Source organism: Liolophura sinensis, chromosome 7, assembly GCF_032854445.1.
Source record: "Liolophura sinensis isolate JHLJ2023 chromosome 7, CUHK_Ljap_v2, whole genome shotgun sequence".
Lineage (NCBI taxonomy): Eukaryota > Metazoa > Mollusca > Polyplacophora > Chitonida > Chitonidae > Liolophura > Liolophura sinensis.
In genome coordinates this window covers 52,539,306-52,564,173 of record NC_088301.1, presented here as the reverse complement: position 1 = coordinate 52,564,173, position 24,868 = coordinate 52,539,306, and the positions used below count along the sequence as shown (strand labels likewise).

At 37.5% G+C, this 24,868-nt stretch overlaps 1 protein-coding gene and 1 long non-coding RNA gene across 6 annotated transcripts in view; one reads left to right on the top strand and one right to left on the bottom strand.

The window, feature by feature from the left end:
• Positions 1–3,961: 3,961 nt before the first annotated feature.
• LOC135470172 (uncharacterized) lies at positions 3,962–24,497 on the bottom strand. The gene is made up of 5 exons (XR_010444376.1): positions 24,367–24,497; positions 11,766–12,403; positions 7,582–7,682; positions 5,515–5,732; positions 3,962–5,022 (listed from the first exon to the last, which is right to left on the bottom strand). It is a non-coding gene; the product is annotated as an uncharacterized LOC135470172 (long non-coding RNA).
• The window catches only part of LOC135470171 (glutamate receptor-interacting protein 1-like), a 54,226-nt gene continuing 41,465 nt past the window's right edge, over positions 12,108–24,868 (top strand). For 2 of the 5 annotated variants that reach the window (XM_064748965.1, XM_064748962.1), the window contains exon 1: positions 22,359–22,824. In XM_064748965.1, coding sequence (XP_064605035.1) covers positions 22,779–22,824 — 46 coding nt within the window. In that variant the 5' untranslated portion in view covers positions 22,359–22,778. Of the gene's footprint in view, positions 12,168–22,358; positions 22,825–24,868 lie in introns of those variants that run through there. The other 3 variants (XM_064748964.1, XM_064748963.1, XM_064748966.1) reach the window with 3 other exon arrangements.

Genomic DNA, 24,868 nt, shown 5'->3' with positions numbered 1-24,868 from the left:
TATGCTTTAATTCCAGATACTACGATTGCAGCGAAAAGACTGGCTCATGTCTCAAACGTGCCGATAGTAAGCTTTAGTGCTATCAACCCATTGGTTAACGCAGTTTTGTCCTCTCGTGTCATTCCATCCATCTCCAATATGCATCACTTAATAGGTGTTACTATGACAACCACGAGTGGCCTGAACACTGTCGCAAGTGTACGGTTTACATAATACTCGAGGTCATGAATTGCTGTAGATGAGAAACTTGTTCGTTTTATTATTATAAATACAGAACAGTAATCCAAGACTGAATGGATTTGTTGCTGAGAAGACAAGTTTTACATATCTGCAAAGTGACACTATCCGGTGGGTATATTGTTTATGTCCGGTAGGGATAGCCTTTCTCCTAATTTTTTACGCACTGGATATTAAGTGTGTACATTTCTTCAATACGGTACATTTATTATTCTACAAAAATAATTTCACTAAGTTCATTTCTTGATATCTTGTTTTTCTTCGCACATTGGTGAAGTAAATAATGAAACTGATAGAAGGATGATCACTTTAAACTTTTCTGAGGCTAGATTACTGCCTGAAGTTGGATATTTTATACGATATCAACTTATCTTATATAACATTACTTTAAACTGTTCTCATGCTTTATTACTGCCTGAAGTTCAATATTTTATACGATATCAACTTATCTTATATAACATTACAATCTTTACGTCAGGTGGCAATCTGAGCCATTTCCCTATTTCGTGTAACTCTACACGTATTAAAGGCGAGTGATTATTTCTTCCAGTGGACATCTTACCGTGTAAATTTGTCTGAAATTGTATACGTTTCACCTGCTTGACTCTTTATTGCTGTTAATCCTTGAGGTCAGTCTTTATTTACAGACCAGCTGCAATCGATCGATGTTATCCTCTCACTGGCCTTTTGTGTCATGACTGATTAGTCTGTAAAAATTCACGGAAGCCCATATAGTCGAATCAATACTTTATGTTAAAGTTCTTCTTCTACAAAATGGCTGGGGACAAGAACACAAGATCATTTGTAAGCATCAAATAACTCGTTCGTGCGCTGGAATGTAAAATAGGGTTGTAACGGATACACCACAAGAAGACAAACTGTCGTCCTTTCATCACAAATGTGCATGGGATATCTCTGATAAGCCATTTATCAATGAATAGGGCTCAAGCCGGTTGAGTCTGATTCCATGTCTCCATGCATGGGCTGGCTTCAGTTCTGTACCTTCACAGGTTTCTCAGGGAAGGGGTGACTAGCGATGATCCCTCCTTGGGCTGTCATTCATCTCAAAATCTGATAACCATCATATAACTGAAACTGATTCTCAAGTGTACGACCTGGAACACTTTTAAAATCGTAGATTTTAAAGCCACAGGCATCTGTCGTTATACTAAACCCGTACTTTTATGCAGTTATGATTTTAGTCCTTCTTTTCAAAGTTATGGGTTGCAAATTAATACCTTATTCCAATCTGGAATAAATGAGTCAGTTTTTCAGGTGTATGATGGAAACTATTATTTATATATATGTATACAATTGCACATATGTAGAGGAAAAACGAAAAACATTTGCAGTGCGTTGGGACAAAGCATTGAGGATAATACAAGACATATTATACCTATCAACTATATAACCATTTTGCCTATGTTAGGGATTTATTCTTGCTCTTGATGACACTGCTTAAATGATGGTGTTTATAAATTAAACTTATTATAATTTCGCAACTTATGTCCACTATTTCCTTTACGGCCAACCAAACAATTCAGAAATTTAGATAGTCTATAACCTTATAAATTGTATGCATGTCAAGTTCAACCAATCAATTCATAAAGTCAGATATATACCTATACACCTGTATACCCTTGGTATCGTATTCATATATGCTTACTGTGGCAGTCACTTTTCATAGACAATATGTGTTTTTTTGCGTTATACAAACAGCACGACAAGCGCCCACACACAGGCACAAATAAAACGCCTCCCTACATCCAAACGAAGACACACCCACAAACGCTTACGCATAATACCTAATAGGCGACTAACAGAATATAGGACCCTTGCTTTCAGAAATGGGCTAAGGCCTTAAAATCATTTAGCGGAATAGTGTTCGTGCTAAGCTTTAAAACTTTGCTGACTACCCAATTTGCCGACCATTTCCAAATTTTCATTGTAGTTGAGAATTAATTCACGATTTAGGTTTTAAGAACACCATATTTTTAAAAAATTGTAGAGCTACCCTGTATTTAACTGATGGGCATAAAATGTCTGTTTGTTACAAATTTTGAACGGACAAAAATTTCTGTTTAACCATGCGGTCGTGTTTTTAAACGAATGTTTTAGCTTTAACACGGTAACATTCGCTAATACAGAAATAATCCATCACAGGATCATTTGAGCTATGATAATTCTTTGACAGCTAAGGTGATATCTAATTTCAAAGTTTTCCATTTTGGGCTGCCAAGTTTATATGTTGGATACATTTGTGTATTGTTCCCACCTAGAAATCAAACATAGTGACTGGAATTTTTCACTGTCGCTTGCAAGCTAATGGCGGAAAAGAAAACCAATAAAAGTAAACACACGCCCATTGATTTACACAAACTTCAGCGTTGCCAAGGAAAGAGTAGACATTGTGTTCTGGGACAATATCCGATGGGTCTTGACAGCCCAGGCAAGCTTATCAGAACAAAGGCAGACACAAACGTGAGTCCTCAATTAAATAAGGTAAATGAAAGCAACAGTTTTAGAGTATAACAGATTAAATATCAGAGCATCGGCTAAATTGCCCAATGCCTCGGACTGGTGTTTGGCCACTTCACATCCATTTTCTTTACAATATGGGGAAGGGGGGTATATGCGTTGCGCACTGTTCAACATACTGTTTATCAAATACTACTATATGCATGTTAAACTTGTCCACAGTGTAATTAAAAAAAAACATGTCTCACATTGAAATTTGTTTATCAGTTAAATATTATTGATACGAATTTGGCAACAATCCTTTACATTACTCCGCTTTACCTGTACATCTTGCATATACTGTCTGGTCCTCCATGACATTCACATGGCCTTAAGGCCTCAACATGGAAGGCTGAGACTGAGCTGACATATAAACAAGCTAGAAACCAGGCTTAGCAGAGAGACGCGGCGAATGTTACAATTTTTGTCTTGCCTGAAACTCATCCGGATAAAGAGACTACGTCGTTGTCGTAAATTAAAATCCTACTTAAAAATTACCTTGAATAAGAAGAATTTCCCTGTTCAATCAATTTAGATATTGCACGCTGCTAGAAGCAGAATGACAACACACGACTTTACCATGATACAACCAGCTTAGACTGCTTTATAATTTTAATTGTTATGGGCCCAGGACACGGACACGGGTGATTAATTCTAGCTTCATCATAGCGTATACACTTTCCATTTCTTGCCATTGTAGTTTCGATGAAGTGATATTGGAGAAGTGTATCATATGGCCACTTTCCTACAGCACAAAAGTTGAAGCTGCATATTCACATGAAAGACATAGAGAATAAAACTCGAGCATCGACGCAAGTTTGATGGTTGACAAATAAATTTATTCATTTACTTATTTATTCACTTATTTATCTGTTTGATCGCGCCTTTCTTAATAGTTTTTCACTCAAATGTCACGCGGTCAGGCGAACATCAGAGGGCCTGGTGCATACCACTGACCTTCGCCGGGTGTCTGGTTTAAAGTCACAGCCAAAATTAACATCGAGAGCTGTTGTTGATCACGCGACATCATTGGTTTGATGGCCTGACAGCGCTTTAACATTCATCCAAGCGCATCATACCCAATAGTTTATATCAACTCAAAGGTATTAAACGGACAAAATGGCAAAATGAATACCGGAAACACTGAGTCAAAGCAATGCTATTTATTCTTATTTTCGGAACAAAATTTGCAGTACAGTGTATTCATTTTAAAGACCTGACATTAGTAGCTTTAACAAAGATCTGTAACAAAGTCCGCATCAATAATGGCTCTTTTTAAACAACCGGAATGAGGGACGTATTCACTATTTTACCGTACTCTATATATGAAGTGGAACATAAAGAACAATATGTGTACATAATACTATGTGAATCAAAAACACACAGTCTAAGTCCATGAAAAAGACGGACCCATCCATGTTTGCTGGGATATATACTTCGATATTGTGCGTCTCGTTATATGTGCGACATATTGGTTAGGTAAAACTGGATTTAAAAAAAGGTACATAAATGCTACTTTTGGTGTAGAACTTCGTTAAATATATCTTTCAAACGCACAAAACCAACTGTCACTACCTGTCATCCATGCAGGTGCTGTAAGAAATGTAAGCCATCCAGTTATATAATTTCTCCATTATTTGATCCATTATGTGCGACATGTGCAACTAATGAAGCACCTGGTTTTGACATGCCTTCAAAGTGTTTTTTATTTCCTGGTATTTTCCACTTGCCATGAGTCAGTTCTTCCAGGAATACTCAGATGATCCGGACAGAGGCTTGGTTAAAGTCGGTTTATTACACATTTCTCATAAATCTCGCTGATATGAGAATCATATATAGTCACTATGAACGGTGTTTCTTATGTTCAGATCTTTTGGTATAGCTTGGTTGGATGGCGAATGAATCAGTCTGCGTGCACATACCCTCTCGTATAGTTCTGAAGGATCGCATTTTTCTCTGATGTATCTTAAGTAATCGCCTCACATCGACGTGACCATTTCCCTTTGATGAGATCTTAGCTGATCCCACGGATGTTTTGTTTCTTTTCTTCGAGACTTGAATGAGCTTGCTGATGGAGTATTACATCCGATCCTTTAACCATCTCGGATGTATTCTTTAGTGTCATGCCCACATTCTATCGTGTTCGAAGGAGCCACGACAGAACACACGACATCTCCATGACGCGGCTCATCACATGAGAGGACACTCTTGCAAAGCTCTCCTCCCTGAACTACACGTTCATGATCGCCGAGAATGTCTTCCTTGGCCCTGTAAAGTGCGTAAAATATTACAAGAGAATAGTGTAACCATATAAATTCCAGAACTGCAAAGGCTGTAAATGTTCTGTGCAAAACAGTCAACTACTTTGAAGGTAGCTTCAAGATGTAACTTGAAGTGTGTGTCAGTGAGTTTGTGAAGGAGAGGGCCTCAGGGAAGATTAGCTGTTTGTTAACTGAGTTTATTGACACTCTGTATTGATATATAAATTAAGTTTATCAATCAATCAATGAACTGTCGCGTTTTCCAAATATCCGGCATGAACAGGAAAACAAATCAAGAATGGTAAACGTCAGATAAATACTCAGTTAGGACATACACTATAAAACTTCTGTTGTTTTTACGTATGTATTAATATTCCAGTACGCCCTTCATAATAGACATAGTGGTAAATTTACAACACAAAAACCCAGTTAAAATGGGTGCTGTTGAATTGCCTGCTAATGGCATCTAGGCCCTATGTCATTTGTAGAATGAGCTTACCTGTCGGTGATGCCTGGTGTGGTGACGCTTAAGCTGGCGAAATAGTGCCCTCCGGAGAATCAGAAGTTCACAAGCCGGAGGCAGGTAACCACACAGTCCGTCCGTCGTAATCACCGGACACAGTTCCAGGATCCGCCGGAAACCTGGACAGGTTAGCTCACGGGAAGACCTACGTTTCACGCCATCGGCAGGGGCAATCTTCAGAGGAACGCAGGTCACTGGATAAACGACGGAGAAAAGTTGATCAACAACACAGTTAATATACATATTAATAAAAAGAAATTATTATTGTTTTTAACCTAAGATCGCAAAAGTCCACTTACTTTTTAACTTTGGTTTTTGCTTAACATCGCAGTCCAGCCTGGGTATTTGGTAATCCAAAAACTCATTCATGCATACTTTATGTTTTCAACAGTCTTTATTAATGGCATCGTTGTACTGGCACATATGCACGTTCGGCAGCCAAAATAATTAAAGTATATGACAGGTAAACAGAACTAGAACTAACAAAGAAAAATAAGAAAATAAGTCAACTGATATATATAAATTAACAGTATATAACCGCCAAAAATAGAAAGCATAAAAATCAACAGATCTAAAAAGAGAATACCCAGGGCACAGTTAGTTTTTAAACTACTTCCCAGAATCTTACCGTGCATAAATATTAGAAATCCGATCACTACCATTGTAATTACTGTAGAAACCATTCTGCTCAGTTGATATATGTATCAGTGGGTGTTTAATTCTGCAGTTATATACGAAGGTATAGAGGTCCCAACTGATTGGATTATTGGAGAGGTTACTTTTATAGAGTTGGTAAGGTGACTTGTCAAAACACTTAAAGTGCATGTATGTGTGTTGTGGCGATGGCCTGTCTGTTGGTAGATGGCGTGAGAGCTGTCGCCTACTTTAAGTTACCTTTATAGGAGGCTATAATCACAGAAGAATGTCTCTGTTTTAAGACGGCCAAGGGCATTAACCACCCCCGCATGTAGAGATAAGAGAGGTTTGCCGCTATAAATCCGGCATCTGATAGATATTTACTAATCCTCCCCCAATCACCGAGCAGGGTTCACAAGGAGTGGGGTGACCTGGTCACCGTAAATCCTTCAGAGGAATAATTTTATTCCGTTCTCAGAACATTTAAACCGATAAGTCGTCAAGAGCATAACTTCCTCCAGTGGTTACATTATTTACTATGAATATACTCATAAACACACATACATGTATACAGTGCTTCCCGTGTATATTGGGTACGTCTCTAAAACTAAACTACTCTGTTTTGTAATTGGGCGTGGCACAGTAACCGGTTAAACTGTGAACAATTTACATTTGCTATTAGTCAAAAACCCATCCACATAAGGATAGTTTTCTAAGCGTCAAGCAGCTATTTAGTTTTAGATGTTAGAAAATAACAAAAACCGTACTCAAGTTTTCACCCTTCTGTAATTTCTTTCATTCATATGCATGAGTAACTCACCCACTGTTGACAGTATAACTCACAGAGAATACCAAGCGTTATACATTCCATTAATACGAAAACTGTTTTGTAGACTTTTGGCATGTTTCAACCAAGATTCCTTACATGACGGTAACATTTACAATTTGAAATACAGCTGACATCTATAGTTTCATCCATGCAACTATCTGTAATATTGAGTCTTTGATGGCTTTATTCGAGTCCACCTCGAGAATTAAACAGCCTTCTAGTCTTAAAGATATGACATTTACGAATACACACACAAAAAACTCTTACATCATGATAAGACACCCAAACCAAAACTATAAAACACTACTATTCTCAGAATGCCATGCTTATTGCATGCGTCATTATTACAGGTTGCCTGCAATCCTCTGTCACATAACCTTGTCAGGAGTGGTATAGGTAAATGTTTCTCGGTTTAACGTGGCAAACAGCTTACATAAAAGTGAAGCAAAGGTATGTAATGTGTTCATTGCAAGTGCATGAGCACAACGACCACAAACAGTTTTATCTGTCACAAGTATAAACGTTTATTTATTTATACTTCATCACTACGCCCCCATCTTGAAAAAGGTCATGTTTACCCTTTTTTTTATTTTTGTCCGTGAATCCATGGGGATCTTGGGTTTGGGCATGGGTCCTTGGGTCAGGTTTTCTGTAATTTGCTCTCATCCTGAAAACTAACCTTAAAGGAGAATCATATTTATATATATTTATTTCGCATTTGTGAGACCTTTGTAAAAAGGCAACAAGATCCATGCAGAAATTTTGTATATTTAATGAACGCCCGTGATTCTCTTTCATGAACTTTTGTGTGCAGTTTTACCTTGTGGGGCCTTGAATCTTACATTGAGCATATGGTTTTGGTACATGATTGTGGGCTATCGGACCGATTTTGCTGAATAGACGATCCTGTGGGTCAGGATTTCTGCAATTTGCTCATAGATGTATCTAGAAAACTAATCAGAGGTGAATCGTGAAACTGACAGGTTGCATTGAGTTTGGGAGACTTTTGGTGCATTATGCATAAAAATTCGATACTGGATAATAATTGTCTTCTGGATATACGTGAGTATATATATATATATATATATATATATATATATATATATATATATATATATATATATATATATATATATATATACCCGACACCACCACAGCTGTAGGAGATTGGTATGTTGGTGGCGTTCCAGCTCATATCGCTTTTACTGGAGACTTGTAATATTCGTTGTAAGATGCGTTCAGTTGTTGGAGACGAATTTTGCTCATCTACAATTCCACGGCATTATATGGTTATTTCTTTGCTTACCGTACTTATCCTTGTAAATTCTGCAATATTGCCACATTAAAATATTGAAATTCCTTGAATTTTGAGTGCAAACCTAAGGGACCTGGTTGGCTTTATACGTTTTACACTTCTCAAGGTTTGGGTGTCTATCTATAAAAGCCTTTCTAGGCTTACAATATGAAGAGTAAAACCTGAAAAGCGACACGATGCAATGTGGTGATGGGTGACAAATGGTCACACTTATACATGTGAAATTAAGTCAGTCAGTTGTCAATTTAGGCTTTTGTTTTAATCGTGTTTGTACGTAAATGCTTAGATAGGAACAACACAGGCCATGGTTAATATTAATGTTAACAAGTTTTGGGGTAATAGCTTCTGTGAACCAAGGAAGGCCTTTGTCCGGATAATCTTTTCTTTTAAATTTTTCTTCGCCTTGTGCAAATTCGTCTGACCAAAGTGAATGGAACTTGATTTTTATAGTGAGACGAGTTGTATGGCAAGAGTCATAGTCAAAATATTGTTTTGTATCGGTTGGTTTGTAAAATATCTCTTATAAGACTGCTCCAAAAATTCCCGACCAAGTGTAATGGAACTTGCTTTTTATAGTGTGATGGGGTGTATGGCAAGAATTATAGCCAAGATAATGTTTTGTTAAAAGACTTCCAAAAGGCATGAAAGCGCTGAAACTGGTTTTCAGAAATACCTCATTGCAATTTCTACTTTTTGTCTCTGTACTCTTGCTGGAGTAGAAGGCCCCAACAGATACTGACATCGATTTAAAGGGGTTTTTTACGTTAAAGTTTTAGATGTATTAACATCCAGAGTAACGCCAGATTGTTTCTGTCTTTTTATTATTATTATCAACGTTTGCTTTACATTCGTGTTTCGTGATCGGGCTAAAAAGCGAACTCATTCATTCACAACGTTAATAACATTACCCACGTCGAAGGGCAGATAATCCATAAAGCAACCGCCATAATCGTTCCCAATGAATGGAAATAGGAATTTGACTAGACAGGTTTGTCCATCCAAACCTCGATTCTAATTTCCTTCGATTCCGGGTGCTGCCTTCTTTGTGGTGTCAGCATTTGTACACCACGTGTTTTCAAGGAAATGAAAAGAGTAAGCCTTAAAAAAAATAGCTACACGATATATGTTTGTATCCAATACAGGCCTTGGGGTGTACATGTTCACATCACATGATCTGCATGTGTACAGTAAATTCATATAGAGGTAGTGAATAGACGACCAAAGTATATGACGAAAACTCAGCAAATAATCCCACAGGCAATAAATATATGCGATAAAATGAATGAGGGTATATGATGTGGGCCTAATTTAGAAAGTGACACTGTCCATCTTAATTCTGCCAACATACAAACCTATTATACGAATGGAATGTAAGCAAATTTGTAGCACCAATGATTTATACAGTATAAGAAAATCTGCAGCATAACGGCGGCCAATGCACGTCCAATCACATATATAATGCCTTCTTTATTTTTTTGTCAGAAATGCTGATTATAGTACTCAACAAAAAAAGCTTTAGCGGTAATAACTAATCCAATCAAAGAAGCAAATGACATGCTGCTGTGTGATTTGTCATACAAGAGTGAAGAGGTCGGAGTTTTCGTATGTTGATAATAAAGCTTGTAATAACTGAATGAGTAAATGAGTGAGTGAGAGCTTAGGGTTTAATGTCGCACTTAACAATTTTCCAGTCATATAACGACGAAGGAGTCCTTAGAGTGCATGTTCGTGTAATGTGCCTCCCTGTTGCAGGATGGATTTCCACCGCTCTTTAATCTAGTGCTGCTTCACTGAGACGACTTACCAAAGACAAGTAAGCCGGCCCACCCGAGCTATTATACTGATACGGGTCAATCAGTTATTGCACTATCCCCTTCATGCTGAACACCAAGCCAGGAAACTACAACTTCCTCTTTTAAGATGCCGGTCTAACTGAATCACTATTCAAACACTCCATCACGCTGGTGGAGGATTTAGTGGATTGAACTGCAAGGGTATGCATGCCTAGATATTGCTGAAATGCTCATGTGGCGATGTGAACTCCAATCATTCACCCATAAACTGGCTCATCCCGGTCTTATGGTGGATAAACAATGACACAGTATAATAGTTAATAGGGATTGCACTTTCTGAAAATAGCACAGATTCTAGTGCTGAAAATTGGCTGAGGCCACTGTGGGTTTCGAACCAGCGACGTCAGAGTCAGGCTCTGATAATTGCTAGAATTAGTGCTATATTCAGAAAGTGTAATCCCTATTAACGATAATATTGTTACTTAACCCACTTTCTAAAATGACATCTAAACCTGTCTGAAACAATGACACGTTCCCAATGTTAAAACAACCCAATCCTCGGCAGTCACATGCAATTCAGCAAATTTCGTACAGTTTCTTTGTGGCGCTTGAAACTGAAAACCGTAAAATTAACATGGTAAAAAAAAATATTTGAAGAGGGCGAAAAACATATAGCATAACTTTTACAGTTAAACTCTTCAAAAGTCGTGCGCACGAGATACGTGACCAATATAGCAATGAAAAATTGTGCTCTGGAGATAATAGACCATAGTAAACGCGATAAGGGTCTATACGTAGGCCTACACCTGCACGGCTCTTTTATAAACTTTAACTGTCTTACTGAATCATAAAGCGACAAATTCTATGTAACTATCATTTAATTATTTGTTTCATTGGTGTTTTACACCGTACACAAGAATATTTTACTTATACGACGGCCGCAAGCATCACCGTGAGAGGAAAACAAATACAGCCCGGGGAAACCCACGACCAACAGCAGCTCGCTGGAAGACCTTCCCACGTAGGACCGGAGAGCAGGTCAGAAAGAGCTGGGCTTGAACTCACTGCGACCGCATTGGTTGGGTCGTGGGTCATTCTGCTGCACTAACACGCTAATCATCAGGCTACTGAGGCTCCCCATTATGATTTAAGCCAAGATCGAAATATTAGTCAATAAGATAGTTTCGATTTATACCTTCATTTATGACAATATATATCCACATCTATCCTTATTGCTTTAGTTGCTCAGCTATCTCCAGAGCACCCCTCTCTCTCCACGGCAAGACAATTTTTAAGTCATATAGGAACGATATAAAGATCTCTTGCGCACGACATAATTGTGTATTTCTAATGGTCAGTTATCTCGTGCGCCCGATTTATTTCTCAGACAGAGAACAAAAAATTATCACCCCCCCCCCCCCACCAAAAAAAAAACCAAAACAAAACACACACACACACAAAACAAACAAACAAACAACCAAAAAAAACAAACAACCCAGACAATTAACCACACAAATCTACAACATGCGCCGTCGGTAAAGTTTTAAGTGTAGTATCATGTGCCTCACGTACATGCATACGTGTTGATTCATCTATCGACACACCTGAAATACCATACACGATGAACGATAACTTTAATATACCGAAAACTTACAAAAATGTCCATGCATAAAATAAGTCCCTGTGTACGAATCTGAAACAGAAGGTCTGGCATTAAAAAACACATATAGGTCTACACTATAGAGAATTTATATCTCTTTACGATATAGATCTCGCTCTTCGGGCACGCCATAATCCAAGCTATTAAAAGAATCTTAAGACTTTCTAGCAGACTATGAAAAGGGGCACGTGTCTGGTATGGATGCTTCGAGGCAGGTGCCCCTCACTAGCGCCACCTAGACAGCTGCCCTCAGGAAATGGCTGTACCCGGCGCACACGCATTCGGTGGAGTTAGTGAAGTTTATACTTCCCTCTGTGTGATGGATTTTGAAACAGTGAAAGAACAAAATGCCAAGTTGGAGACCTGATTGCTTGAGAGCACCTGCTGGAAGATTTGGTAAGTAGTTTAATTAGTGATTAACACTGCAGTTGATTTTATACATAAACTTTCCTTGTTCTTAATGTGCCTTGGACGCGATGACCGGGCGACCAAACAGCCCGGCCTACGGCCCACAGACTCCTGCCTTCGGCTTCGATCCCAGCTAGTCCCGCTTGCCTGGGCGTCGTGACATGGCACATCGCCCGTCTCGCTGGCGGAGTCTCAGTTGTACGTTACCTGGGCAGAACTCGCCACTGTGAAAAAAAAAAGAACAACAACAAATAAAAAACAAATAATTTATTGGTTATTTAATCATTGGCCCTTCCCACACCTGTGGATGCAGTTTTGACCAAATATAGTATTACTATTTCCTCATTTGCTAATAACAAAAGTATATTTCATGAATAAACTACCATATCTTGTAAATTGTACATTTATCACTTTATATGCATTGATATAACTTCATTTTTACAGGGGTTTGGGGGAAGGAGGAGTTAGAGGGTGGTTACCTGATATAAATGAGCCTCTGTCTCAAAAAACAAGAAAAAAGTACAAAATAGTTTTTAAGAAGTACTGTAGCCTACATAAGAGCAACCGATACAGGTACTAGATGACTAGAACTTCATGCCCAGAGTTGAGCCTCGAACTCTTAGGAGTAAAGATGTCTTTAGAATATGAACGTTCTTTGCCTAAGGAGCTACTAGTGATCAGCCTTGACAAATAAAAATAGTTAGAAAAGGTATAAAGAAAAGGCACTATTATTTACTTTATCCTGTTATGATTTTAGTCAACAGAAATTGTCTACATCACAAATTGTCTAAAATGCACATTGACGATCTGAAATACAAGATATTTTCGGATGTATTGTTGACCACGGGACCTATTGAACTGCACTGCATATAGTACTGGGGTCCCGAGGATCAAACTTGGTTTGGGTCATACCAAAGACTTTAAAAATGGTACATGTTGGTGCCTCACTTGGTGCTCAGCACTGAGAGGTTAGAGCAAGGAAACAGGGTGGGTGTCGTATCTGGTGTTTCTGTATGATACTTCAGTGGCGGTAGCACTTTCGTGGCACGGACTCAAGAGGGAACATTATATGTACACACACCTAATGACTCCTTGTTGTCATGTGTCTGAAAAATGGTTGAGTATGACGTTAAACCCCAAGCATAAATACATATTTGATTTGGGTTTTTTATTTGATCGAGAATATGTCACTTATATACGAAGGCTGCCAGAGGTAAACCCATGGCCATTTGCAGGTTGCTGCCAGACTTTCCCAAATGCACCTGGAGAGGAAGCTAGCAGGAGCTGGACTCACAGCGACTGCAATTGTGGGAGGCTCCTGGATCATTGCACTAAACTGGCATGATAGTAGAACGTGTCTTGGGTTCACCATACCAGTATTTTACTCTAAACATTTTTGTACAGATCATGAGGTTTGTGTGAAGCCTGAAGAGATATACATAATCAAATAATATTAACAGTGTGATTGTATAATAAGAGTTAATTACAAATGGATTCTCCTGGTATGATTGGGATTGGGGTGGGAGTTGATTTGGTTGAGAGGGAGTAAATCAAGGATTGGCCAGAATCAAGAATCCAGGTAATAACAGTCTTAAGGCTTGGGGGATGGGGTGGGAATACCTACAAATATGCAGTGATTGTTGATAGAGCCAGGCCTGTGGGGGTATGATGTGTTATGGAATGTAAGTAGTACATGCACATAGTCCTGCTGAATAGGCCTGGTGGGTAGTGTCAAGAACTCCCTGGAAATTATCCAAACTGCTGTGCTAAATGTGTTAAAATAACAAAAATAGAGAGTTCTGGTGCTCCTTCCATTCACTCCAGATATGCTTTAAGACTTCATTAAATCAATGGACAAGTGTTAATACTTTACAGAAAAGCCATGCCATGTATATGTTTGTGTGTGCGTGCGTGCGTGTATTATCATGTAATTTTCTACAGTTTTAATACCTAAAAGTGATTCAGAATAAGGCTATTTAAACTGATGGTAAATGTAAGGTTGTAATGTTAGTACGATAATAAGCAGAAAGTTTTTATAGACAGGGGGTGTCTCTGTAATTAAAACACTCTATTGAAATCTGACAAAAATTGACTTGTTAGGTAAGTGTATGTAGAAATGTAAGAGTGCACTTCGATGTAAGCCACCCTAATTTCAGCATCCATATAAATCTACATGGAAGGGCAATTGTATGTGTAAAATACTATTTTAAACATTTTGTTTTCCTAGATGCTTGCCTTTGATCATCTATATTATATATATGCTGTATAGACTTTGTAGCTAGCTTTTTGTGTGAATGCGTGTATGCATGAGGGAATCTAGGAAGATTGGTTTCGTAACTAATTGATCTCAGAAAATAAAGTATTACTATTATTATTATTATTTCAATTCATAGTACACACAAAGTGTGGGTTCAAAACTGTCATGGACTTGGACTTTGTTGATTTCCCCACTTTCATTGTTTGTGGGACCTTGGTGACGCTAAGCGGTCCACAGCACTCATGCGGCCGTTTGTGCCGTCTGACATTCGTTGAAGACGACTTTTCTTTTGCCATTGTGATGTGCACATGTTTATGTCATGAGTAGGAAAGGTCTTCAGGAACTTGCCAAAGGCTGGTTGTTCTCTCTGGGCACCCTGGTTGTCTCCTCTTGTAAAACTGTCTGCCATTAGAGACCTTTAGTTACAAGTGACATGTTCAACTTCAAACTAGAATGGGTGAACCAATTGTAGTTTGAAGTTAGAATTTACAACTTGTAACTTCAAACTATAGGTTTGTAATGTATAGGTTGAAACTCATACATAAGTATCACATTAAATTACAATGAAATAAATACTATGTTGATCTGAAATGTATTTAGTGTAAATCTAACCATTGATTCCTCTCAGTGTTCGATGAAATATTCAATGACCTTTTTTATACAGTAGATCTACCCATACATGTAGACATGATACCAAAATGCAGTTGTTAATGTGTTCTGTGTTACACCATGCCAAACATTTAGATGGTCATTACAGGTGATTGCATTATACAGGGGTACTATGACAAGTCTGTACATGTACATAGTCCTTTGGCATTTCACGCCGAAGGCTGCTTACAACTGATAATATGTAGCCTTGGGTTACAGCTGTTAATTAGATATGTTATGTATGCCGGAGTTAATATTCACTCCAGATGGTAGGTTGGTCATAAGTTTCCCCCAGGCTCTGCCTGGTTTCCTCCCACGATAATGCTGGCCGCCATCGTATAAGTGAAATATTCTTGAGTATGGCATAAAAGACCAATCAAGTAAATAAATAAGGTAAACCATGGCGATGAAGGTAAACCCAGCAGTCAAAGGATTGGCTCCTACCTACAATCTTTTTTTAAAGACATTTTTAATTTGGTTAAATTCTGTTTTAAGAAATTTGAAGACAATTTCCACAAAGCAATTGTTTGTTAGATTGATTGTAACTAATAAACATGGCAACATAATCACGGTTATAATCAACTTAGTTAACCTAACTTTCTGATCCCACATATACAGATTTCATACGCAATATGATCTGACCATGATGTCCACATAATGGCTGTAGATATTTGCTGCAAGGGAAATCATTGTTGGTTCAATACTAGCCTCTTTATTAATATTGGAATCATTGAAATGAATCGCCAACCTCCAATATACCAAGGGTGGCAGTAATTCATCAAAACTACAGCAGTTAAATTCATATGATTAGGACGCTTTGGTTTATCTAGCATCAGATCCATTGAAGGTCATTTTTTTTTCACTCCAATATGGCAAGCATGTAACAGTGTTTGAAAGTCATGTGTAAGATTGTTAATATTTCCCAAAAGTCAGTGATTTACAACCTGTGGATGGTTGTGGGTTTCCCCCGGGCTCTGCTGGGTTTCTTCCCACCATAATGCTGGCCGCCATCTTATAAGTGAAATATTCTTGAGTACATTGTAAAACAGGAATGAAATAAATACATAGAATTCACCCCAATCAGTGCATTTTAGCTGGCAAATGAATGTGATAAAATGTTACCGTAAGTGTTGAGACTTGCAAATTTCCGATAGGATGTATTTTGGCTTGCAAAGGAAGCTCCAACATCTTCATGAGAGCTCTCAGAACCAGGCAAAAAAGTACATGAATTCCTTTCATGGATTAACACATATATGTTGCACAGTTACATTAACATGTAGCGAAGATGGTAGTGTGGTTTAGAAAAGAGAGAGAACTCCAGTTGGGAAATTATTATTCCCTCTGCTGGTACCAGATCTAGGGGACTAACGGATAATACTTGTCTGTATATCAGCTACACAAAGTCCATCATGAATAAGTTTTCCAGAATTTATTTTTACAGAAGTTTATAACATTGACAGTAAATCTGGTGCATGAATTTACGATGGCGTAACCATTTGACGAAAGTTATGACCATTTTTGTCCTATTTCAGACTTGACAGTTTACAGACCTTTTTTGTCAAAACTGTTTGTTATTGAGAATTGAAATTTGGTTCATGGCTTCCTTGGGAAAAGACATCAACCATGTTTATTTAGAGGAAAATTGTGACTGTTTTTGTTGTCTTATGAATTTTATGATGACTGAAGCCAGTTTGGCTTGTTACCATGTGTCCATAGCAGTGATACATGTGTGGCATTTGTGCATGTGATGTGTCTAGGATTTGGTTTGGTGTAATTAGAGAGAGTTTGACATTTCATACATGGCATGCTGATGCATCAGGTTTATCACGTGCATGTAGGCTTTGTAAATACCAGCATTGGTAGGTGAGTGAAATATTTTGAAAATATATGTTTGGAAATAATCTACCTGTTAAAGAAATCAACTTGAGTTATGTCAGCATGAGACAGCTACCTATAAGTAGAAGGGTAATTTTTTTACACTGCCAGTCAAGGAAGTGGATATTGATTGTTAGCTTTTATTCATGCTGATTTTTATTATTCCATTTTAATTCAAAACATTTATATATTTTTTTTTGCTTAGAGGTTAGGTTACCATTTAGTCACTTTTTAAAAAAATTTCATAAGCTTTAGGATTTATCACTTAAAATTACACTGGAAAGAATTTGTATCTGAAATCTACATGGGAGATAACTCTCTTGAAAGGTCACATTCACATATTGCTCTGTATGTCAGGAAGTTCATATGCAACAAATCTATGTTTATAAAAACATGAAATACTGTTTTTCTTCACCCTGTTCAGAAACAGAAGGCTTTTTGTATAAATCTATGTAAACAGATCTGAAATGGTTTGTGGTTGTGTAGCCCCTTCTTTGGTTATCACAGGCAAGCTTTAGTTCTGTGATACTGTAAACTACAGACCCATGAGACCTGAAATGAAATCCACATGTTGTGAAATCTGGGTGTTATGACCTCTGTAGGATCCCTTGAAAGGAAGTTGTAAACTTTGTTAAACCCTGCCTAAATGAAAAATTCCTGTCACTTTCCTGACTAATTTAGTGTCAAAATAGTGGTATATTTGTATTGTTTGTGGCATATGTTTTGATACTAATTGTCACCTTATGAGACCTTATGGAAAACAGAGAATTTATGAAACTGAGTATTTTATTTTTTGTATTATTGCATTTGAATATTAGGAGAATAATGCTCACAGTATAATTTAATCACACAGTTTGACTGAATGTGTTCTTCTCACATGTAATAATTATATAATGTGTTTGGTATAAAACCGGTCATTTTGTCATTTAAACTTGTCTTGGAAAAGAGATATTTCCTCAACACGAGTCACCTGAAATAATGACAATTTGACTTCTTGTTCACATATTAATTGACTTGGAGACTGGGCAAATGTTTGTGGCTTGGAGAGATTTTCATTGACCAACATGATACCAGTATTTACGTGGAGATTCGGTAAGAGATCGAAAGTTATATCAATAGGTGTACCATAGAGTAATGTTACAAGGCTATTCCTCTCTGATAGCATGAAATAAATCACACTTGCAATGAAGGCTGTGGAACAGGAACATACAGCGTGAAATATTTCAAAAGTAAATGTTTTCCCCAAGGGGAAGCACCACTGCAATCAATCAGTAATTGTAGTACTTATTTCTGAAATTAATATTTGCTGAGGATGTCCCTAGCCAGATTGGATCCATGTCAGTTAATTTTAAGACACAGATTACTTTGCGTGATGGCAGTTTCCATGTCAGTACACCATAAAGTTCTTTAGAGCCTGACATACTGTATCCATCTGTATGTTTGTCCTTGTTTTCACATGACCCTCTCAATTCCTGTCATTTTATCAACCGTTATAAACTGTATTTGTGTCATTCATAGTTCACTTAACAGAGTAAATGTATTCTGTTCCGTGAACATAATAACAACGAGTAATAGAAAATGGTTACCTGAATTCGTGCATACTGCATAGTTTATTTTTCTTCTTGGCATTTAATGGAGTTAACATTTTACAACTATTTCAATGGCTAATGTCATGTTGATTAAACAAATTGGAGAATGTAACACTGGTGCTAATGTGTTTTGAAATTTAAGTAAGCACACCAGAAGACTCCTATCAAATAGCAACGGGAATAATCAGAGATCAAGGAACACCGCTGTTGCAAATGCTTGGATCTGGAAAGGGAATGAATGAAATTATTGAGTTTAAACTTGAACATGCATGCTGTGTGTTTCTGGAGAAAAAAGGAAAGAAATGAAACCTCACCTGACCTATGTTGTTGTGCTGTACCACAGATATTAAAGGTCACATGTTGACGGATTGAGGACACTTGAACTCTGTTGGCTGCTGTGTTTACATGGAATATTGGGTTGCCATCATGGCTTGAGGCAGACAGATAGGATCAACCATGGATTCTACACAGTCAGACTGCCTGAGGGAGACCCAGCTCCAACAGTAAATAGAGGAACTTTAGATATGTTGATGACAGTTCACACTTATACCTGAATGTATAACATATTTTCCCAGTGTAACATTTTCACAGCTCCAGTGCAGAATTTAGTTGTCATTGAAATTGTATTTTAGTGAAACCAATGTGGTTTAATAAGAGCTACCCTAATTCCTCAACGTTTTCACATGTGAAGGAGAAACTTTCAGTACAGTTTATGCTCAGTTTTATAAAATACATTGGTTGGATTGGTCAGTTTCAGGGCTTCACAAAAAGTATAATTTTATCAGTCAACATAGAATAATGCCTTCAGAATATGCTTTAATAAACAGCTCGCAAACATGTTAAAAAGTAGAAACTACAGTAGAGTGCTCAGTCCAGCTATGGTATCGACATTTTGTACTGGTCAGCATTCTTCATATGATTTATTTTATTAGTTTATATGCTGTGCACAGCAAGTGTATCAGCATTAAAAAAATGGTGTTATTTCCTTGAAGCTTATCAAAAATACAAAAGTCACTTGAAGATCTGTTTCTTACAAGGAAGTCATTTTGAAGTCAGGACATTTCAGAGCTGTGTCTTAGTATATGTGTGCATATACTAGCAGGTCTGTATACATGGTGTCAAGCAGATTAGTAATGGGTCAGTGGTTGCTCTAGTTGGGCCTGCTGATGGGAGGGTTATCTTCGAGATCTGGCTGGCCTCATCCTAGTGTTAGTGGTTTGGGGATTCCTGGAAAGTGTAGGCTGGACTATCTCTCCAGTGATAAGGATTGGGTACAGAGGGAAGACTGTCTGGGTGCTGACAGTTTCAGGTCTTGGGAATGTTCTTCATGTGGATACAGTGCTCTGTAGGACAAGTGCCCATCCTCTTCTACCCTCACTGTAAATTCATCTCAGGGTGGACTTTTATTCCTGATGATTACATTAAAAATTTATTTTCTTTCGAAGAACCCCTCCCTCCTGTGATGTGTGATGGGTCGAATTGATTGGTTAGTCGAAGTTTATATTCAAGTTTAGAGAGAAACAGGTGAAAAGGTGCATTTTCCTCCACATGTCAATTTTAGGGGCTGTGTTTGGGCCCTTGAAATGGAAATTTTGTTCACCTCATGTTATCTAAGACAAATGTTCAACTTCTAGTACCAAAATTTTAGCATAACGGCAAGGTTTTAAATTCTGACTTAACTCAGAAATGGTTCTTGGAATAAGGCAATGTGTCTTAGGTTGTGGCAGATCTTTGTTGCATGTACATGTATTTGTACCTATAAAGAATGTAAGCCTATTACATGTACATGTATATGGTAGTGATACTTCCAGTGTGTGATTGCTGATCATCATATTTAATTACCTACTTGCATCATAGGAATAGGGCGGAAGTGTTCCAAATAATATGTTAAACATTAGGAATGATTAGCTATAAGCTATAATGATTGAAAATCAAGTTTTTAATCTCTACTCCATTTTTGAACTTTTAGTGTCCGCTGACAAACACAAAATAAAGGTTTCGCCTTACTTGTAGTGTTCCCCTACATGTACCAAAAGAAATGATAAGCTTAACACCTTGTCTCACAGTCGATTACAAATCAGTTTTGCTGACTTTTTTTAACGGCTTTCATTGTATTCTGTTGAAAATTAGTACCACTGGCGGCAAATTTCACTATGGAAAGTTATAGATCAGGTTCGAATTTTGCGTCTTTTTGACAAATTATTGTCATTTTTGTCCTATTTTGGACTTACAGTTTTCCAGACTTTTCTCCAAAATGTCCATTGTGTTGAATGATTTTGAATTAAACATTGCACATAACCTCACCCTGATAGATCAGGCAGTTTTGTCCATTTTGATAAAATCTTTACAGGTCAATTTTGAGTTTTTGGCTTTTTCATACACTTAGCAAACTTTCACAGTTTTCTGGATATTTTGTCAAAAGAGATGCTTGTTCTATAAAGGTGAAAGTTGGAACTTGGCTTAACTGGGACAAGTAACATGTACAGACCAAGTTCAGATTTGAGACCTTTTCCTCAGTATCCACAGGATTATAGCTGCTTTTGTTCTGTTGTGGGCTTTGACTTGGCTATTACTGTGACAGCGCAAAACAGTGCAGGACATGAATTACCTTTGCAGTTTACGTTGAAACAGCTAGGTTCACATTGCATAAATCTGCATTTTACTATGCCGGCTGTAAGACCTGTTTTTGAGATTTGTCATTCATAGTAGTGATACCATCCCAACTTATGATACAAATCACGCAATTGGGTTTACTCAAAGCACTTGATGCTGTTTCGTCTACCCATAATAATTGCTGCCATCAAATATACAATGAGTGAAAAATTTCTTAGTAACACATTAAACAAGAATTAATCAGTCACAAATTTTGCAGTCTAGAATATGTTAAGCAATCATCCTAATAAATAGAACTGGGGGAACTGAATATCACATGGGATTCCCTGTTTGGTGCAGGTAACTCGAAACAGTATTTTATTTCAAGATAACTTTGACAACAAGGCCTTGTTTATGTTAAGGTCTGCATACCAGCAAATGGGAGTACATATTATGCAACATTCATAAATGCCACATACATACAATGAAGGAGTGTGTCCTTGCTAACCATGCTGACATTTGTACTGTGAGCTGTTTTGTGTGTTTGTGTAATGCAATCCATTCTTCAGGCCGATCTAATTGTGTGTTGTGCTGTGAAGTTCCTAAAAATTAGACATTGCATCGACATAGGATAATTTTGGAGACTACATAATTTTAAAGTTGTATTTTAAAAGTACAGATGCACTTTACTGAATACTCAGATTATAGCTGAAAAGCATGTCACGTGTATGTGTTGAGATCAGTGCTGTGCTACCTGTGATGGTCAAGATATCGGGGAACAGCATACAGATGTAGGCTTACATGATCTTCACCAAGATGTTAGTTTAACATACATTTGGTACCAGAGAGTTAACAGATGACAAAATAAATCAAAGTACCTTGTAAAAATATTTCTTAGAATTTCATGGAAGTACTTGTGTGATAATGAAATAGCCCTGAAGGAGTAGGACATGTTTCTAAAAATAGTCCAAGAAGTGAGAACATATTTTCTCTTAATTATGTTCCAGAGATATTAACTTGTGTGCATTAACTCTGAAGGCTTGCTTGGGATATTTCTAGCATGTTTACAGTATGGCAATAACTCTGAGCGTGACCTGGGCCATGTTTTGTGCATGTATGTATACTAGAGCTGTTCTTAGTGGTGTACCCCCTTTGGACTGTTTTAAACCTAGAGACAAAGCAGACACCAATTATGTGTGAGTTATCATATTTGTGGGGCTTGGATAAATGTTGCCCTGTCCACGTGGCTACTGGTAATGACTTTTGGTTAGCCTAGGAAACAAAACTTTTGTAGGTGTAGGCCTACTTGTAGCTGTACGGACAGAAAAGGACAGCATAAGAAGATGGTACACATCGCAGGTAACTTCAGGTTCACCCAGCAAGACGCCTCTCACATAGTTGGAGATTACCTTAGGGGAATTCTGCAACAAAGTTGCACTTCAGGATTTCAGAATGTTTTTAAGGCCTCGTAAACCTGCGGATGTACACTTCCAAGGGGAAAAACATTGACATGGAGGAAGAGTTGCACGGTAGTATGATAAAAGACTTGTTGAGTAAGTGATAACTGGCATATTTAGCGTCTTGTTCAGAGCTGAGTGTTGAGGCAGCTTTTTAAAGATATCAGCCGTCTTGCTCGGAATGCCGTGTGGATGTCTGTGTAGAAGGTGTGTTCACAAACGAACAGGTGAGAACTTTGTACTACGGAAATGAAAGAATTATCTACAATAAACGGCTGGCTTGCTCATTGCTCTAGTCAGCTTTCTTGCCTCTTTTATTATGGAGAGATGTGGACCCTTGTCAAAGTTTGCCTTACAGCAGGATGTAAAAAAGGAGTGTTTAATTCGTGAAGTCTGTTAATTTATTTACAAATACTTTATTTCACATTCAATTACTTTGGTTGATTTATAACATCCTGTTTGTACATCCTGGTCAGATATTAAGGTTAAGCAGAAAAGTAACACAAACCATTTGGAAGCCATTGGCTTCCTGCAGATGTGTGTGTAAGATGAGGATGGAGGTAACTTAGTCAGGGTTTGCTCACAAGTCTTATCTCTTCTATCTGATACTAAAAGATATATACACATGTTAGGGTATGGGTTAAAAGCTAGTCTGTTAATATTTGCTATATGGCATGTGAACAAAAGGGACTTCATTGTCTGTATTAGTATAGACAAGTGTAAAATTAAGAATTATATGTGTATATATATGTTAGCATCAATCAAAGGGTATAAAAAAAACCTGCATGAGCACCGGTTTACAAGTTTAAATGTAGTGTTACTTCACGCTCTTCATCTCTAATCTTTTACCTTCTAATCTTCAAGTAACTTTGTACCAGTAGGATAGATGAATATATTGTAAAAAGTGTTGAATTTTTGTTAACTTATAATATGTTTAGTAAGATATGCCATCTTGCCAAGTGAACAACCTTATGAAGTCACATGGGTTTGTTCGAGATTAGAAGATTATGTGTGTGTGTGCGGGGGTGTGCAAGTATTGAATTGGGTTACAGGAATCAAGGTCTAGCAGAGGTATACAGTTGAAGTTCCATTTACATTATTCTGACTCAAATTTTTGAAATTTTACACCGACATTCTATCATCTTACAGATATGTACATGTATGTGTATCCCAGGAGTGAATGTGTATTAAAAGATACTTCTGAATATACCAGATGTGAATTTAGTATAATGTATTTAACATGCCTAAGAATACCTTCTGGTTTAGATTGTAGACAGTATCATTTTACCATCCATGTATATGTACCATGAAATGAAAATGGAATTATCCTGATAGATAAGGAGAACTTTTAAAATAATGTCTTAAAATGTAGATTAAGATGTTACATTCTGAGCTTTTCAGTAGAAGATCCTGTATGCCATATGTTTAGTATCAGCACATTCACTTTTGATACACACTTGAGCATGGTTGCCTTTTCTTCATAGCTCCCAGACTGACCTTAACACATGACACATGTTGTCAGCATTGTGAATGTGTAATAATTGACCCTAGGTAGACTGCAGTTAATACGTGTATATACATACTGGTAGAATGCTATTAACTAGTAGTTAATAGACTTCTGGTACTAGGTAATGTTTCTGTGCAATATAAGAATGTTAATAATATACTTTGGCTTTTGCAAACTCAAGAGTAACACACATTTAAGTAAAGAAAGTGAAAAACTGACTTCATTAATCATATGAAAGAAATTTTAAAATAAAATATCTTACCTTTTAGGGGAATGTTCGAAATCCAGTGCTTCTCTGTTAGAACTGTGGGTATGTCTAATGAATTTATCTTGAAGAAAGATGAAAAACGTGGGATTTTGGAGTCTTAATGTACTTATATGTTCTTATTCTTGTGAAATCCCATCCTTCTCCCTTTGCTTGGTTAACCTGAACTGGTTACAAAGTCAAAGGTTCTCCCCTTTGGGCTTTATGAGCAATCTACTGTGCTACAGATCTGGTGTTTCTTTCGCTACTGTGCCTCCCAACACACGTATGCAGATTCACCCTGAGTTAATGAGACGCCTTGTGGCTGTTGAAGTGTGAGGGGTGTTTTTATGAGTAATTTTGGGCAACCCCAAAATCTTGACTTGATGACATTTGACATAAACTCCAAGAAGCATCTATCTTGCCTGGAAAAAAACAGATCAGTATCAGGTTTTGTTGAGGTTGGAGGAGCTGGTCCACTAGTGTGCCTTATTACTATCAGGATTGATAAGAAATTGGA